The sequence below is a fragment of the Sebastes fasciatus genome, chromosome 11 (assembly GCF_043250625.1).
Source record: "Sebastes fasciatus isolate fSebFas1 chromosome 11, fSebFas1.pri, whole genome shotgun sequence".
Lineage (NCBI taxonomy): Eukaryota > Metazoa > Chordata > Actinopteri > Perciformes > Sebastidae > Sebastes > Sebastes fasciatus.
In genome coordinates this window covers 16,612,300-16,614,716 of record NC_133805.1, presented here as the reverse complement: position 1 = coordinate 16,614,716, position 2,417 = coordinate 16,612,300, and the positions used below count along the sequence as shown (strand labels likewise).

The following is a 2,417-nucleotide window of genomic DNA, read 5'->3' as shown; positions in this document are numbered from 1 at the left end:
CGATGTTGTCAAAAAATTTCTAGACATTAAACTGTTTTGTCAGTAGTATCTGAGCAATGGCTCGTTGGCAACAGGGGCAAACACAGGGTCTCCTAAATCTTGCCGTTAATGCCGATACGATTTTAACATAAATAAGTCTGTGTGTGCTGGTCAGATAGTCTTTTATAGATGTGGAATCACGTTTTAACTGGCAGACTGAGGTTACTGAGCTACGGGAAGTGAAGTGACTTTTAAAGTGTGTGGAAGATGAGGCCTCATGGCATGAAAGGCAAAGACCATTTGCAAATACCTGTCCTGCCTATGTTAAAGTTAAGCACGAATCACAGACATCAAACACAGAATTCTATCTCTGATGGTATTTAAGCTGCAGCTGAGGGTGTCACTGCTGATCGGAGCTGTCCACTGCATGTGGTGCTGAAAAGCAAAGGGACACAAAAAACACACGGTGCTCTTTACTGTCGCTGCAGGCGCTAAATTCTAATTATACGGTTAAATAGGGGCATTAAATCCACCTCATACACATGACCCACACTTGTGACAAATCAACCAGGTGACACAGACCGGATTGGAAAATCAATTTGAGCAATTTGAGGGTGTTTTTTGCGGTAAACTGTTTTTTTTTTATAGTTTAGGTAATAAGATCGTGATGAAGGCTGTCCCCAGTCTTGGGCCGGTTACGCAACAAGTCTGTGATCGCACAACCGGATGGATCCACGACAGCTGACAGGACTGACTCGGGAGATATTTTTTTTCTCACTTTACAACGTTTTTATTACCATCCGGGCATTTTTCTCATCCGGAAATAGTGATGCTCTTGGTCACATACATTGTATAGTGGAATAATAAGGCTGTTTCTGTGGCCCAATTAGACGGATCATGGCGGAGGAGGCGCTCAGCACAGCAGGAGGTGACTGTGGCTCTTCAGCTCCACCTGACGACACCGACTCGTTCCTCAGCGACGAATACGAGTGTAAAATCTGCTACAACTACTTCGACCTGGACCTCCACCTTCCCAAAGTGCTCTCCTGCTCGCACACCTTCTGCCAGCAGTGCCTCGAAGCGCTGCACCTCCGGGAGGGTCGAGGATGGAGAGTCGGCTGCCCGCTGTGTCGCCACCGAACCCCGGTGCCGGAGTACCGGGTTCGCAACCTGCCCGACAACAGCGAGCTGACTGAGTCGCTGCCGCTTAAAAAGAAGCCTCTGGACTCATCCATAAACACAGATTCAGGTCCAGCCGTCTCTTCCTCTTCGGCTCCCTCCGGAGAGAGCAACGACAGCAGCTGTCAGACTTGCAAACAAGTTGCGTTCATGACCGGCTGCGTGTGCGCCATCTTCTCCTTCCTCTCCATGGTGGTGCTCTTGTTTCTGGGCCTCATCTTTGTGCACAACTTCAATCACACGACGTGGCCAGTCGGACCAGTCTGTCTGTTTGTCGCCAGTGTCCTCGCCCTGCTCTCGCTCATTCTCACTTGGTTAATGTGCATGTTGAAATACAGACCTGAAACTGAAGCCAGCCACTTCAGTTCCCTCACTTCTATGTGATCCTCTGGCTGGCTGCAGAGAGCTTATATAGCCTGGTCAGTATCATTAAAGGGCAATCTGGTTATTTATTTCAGTGTGCTTATATAGACATCCTTAAAGATGTCTTTTAGTCACTGTTTGTGAACATGGACGAATGAATTCAGGGTCCTGGTGTTATAGTGGAGCGGATAGTGGAAAAATCATAAAATAGATAATACATTTTTGCTTTTTTGTCCTTAAAAAAGAACTGATTAATCGATTATCAAAATAGTTGGCGATTAATTTAATGGTTGACAACTAATCGATTAATCGTCGACGCTCTAATCCAAACGTATTGTATAATTTACTTTTACTCTACTGTATATACTGTTAATATAGTTGAAATGGTTAATGGACTACATATACAGTAGATAGTAGCCAGGTTTTGCTTGAGCAATGATGCTCATACAATCATACTAAAGTAGAAATCTGGAGTCATATCAGACAAAAAGCACAGATAATAACAATAATGATGTCTCTGTTCTATTCAAGTGTCCCAGTAAGTCATGGCAGTATGATAGTGAGCCCGCACGCACAATACCGATGTTACACCGAAATCTGTGACCGCAGAGAGCCAGCAACACATTCTGGCGGCTGTTGTCATAAAATGTGACCCCCACTGTACCTGTCTTTTACTTTTCTTTTAGAGTTTTGTGAATATATCTTTAAATTAAAAAATACTTTTATGTTTTTTAACCATTTAGTTGTGTGTGTTTTCTGTCACTATTTGCCTCATTTATGATACAGGAACCAGTGGGGGTCACATTTTCATTAACAATAGCCGTCAGAAATGATGACCTCATATGTTGCTGGCTCTCTGCGGTGACAGATTTCGGTGTAATAGTGGAGCGGATAAC

General features: G+C 44.3%; 1 protein-coding gene across 1 annotated transcript; it reads left to right on the top strand.

Annotated features, from left to right (window-relative positions):
* The first annotated feature begins 876 nt into the window (after positions 1–876).
* LOC141776600 (RING finger protein 228-like) lies at positions 877–1,542 on the top strand. Its single transcript, XM_074650307.1, has one exon. It carries the CDS (start codon positions 877–879, stop codon positions 1,540–1,542), a length of 666 nt encoding a protein of 221 aa, XP_074506408.1.
* Positions 1,543–2,417: the final 875 nt, after the last annotated feature.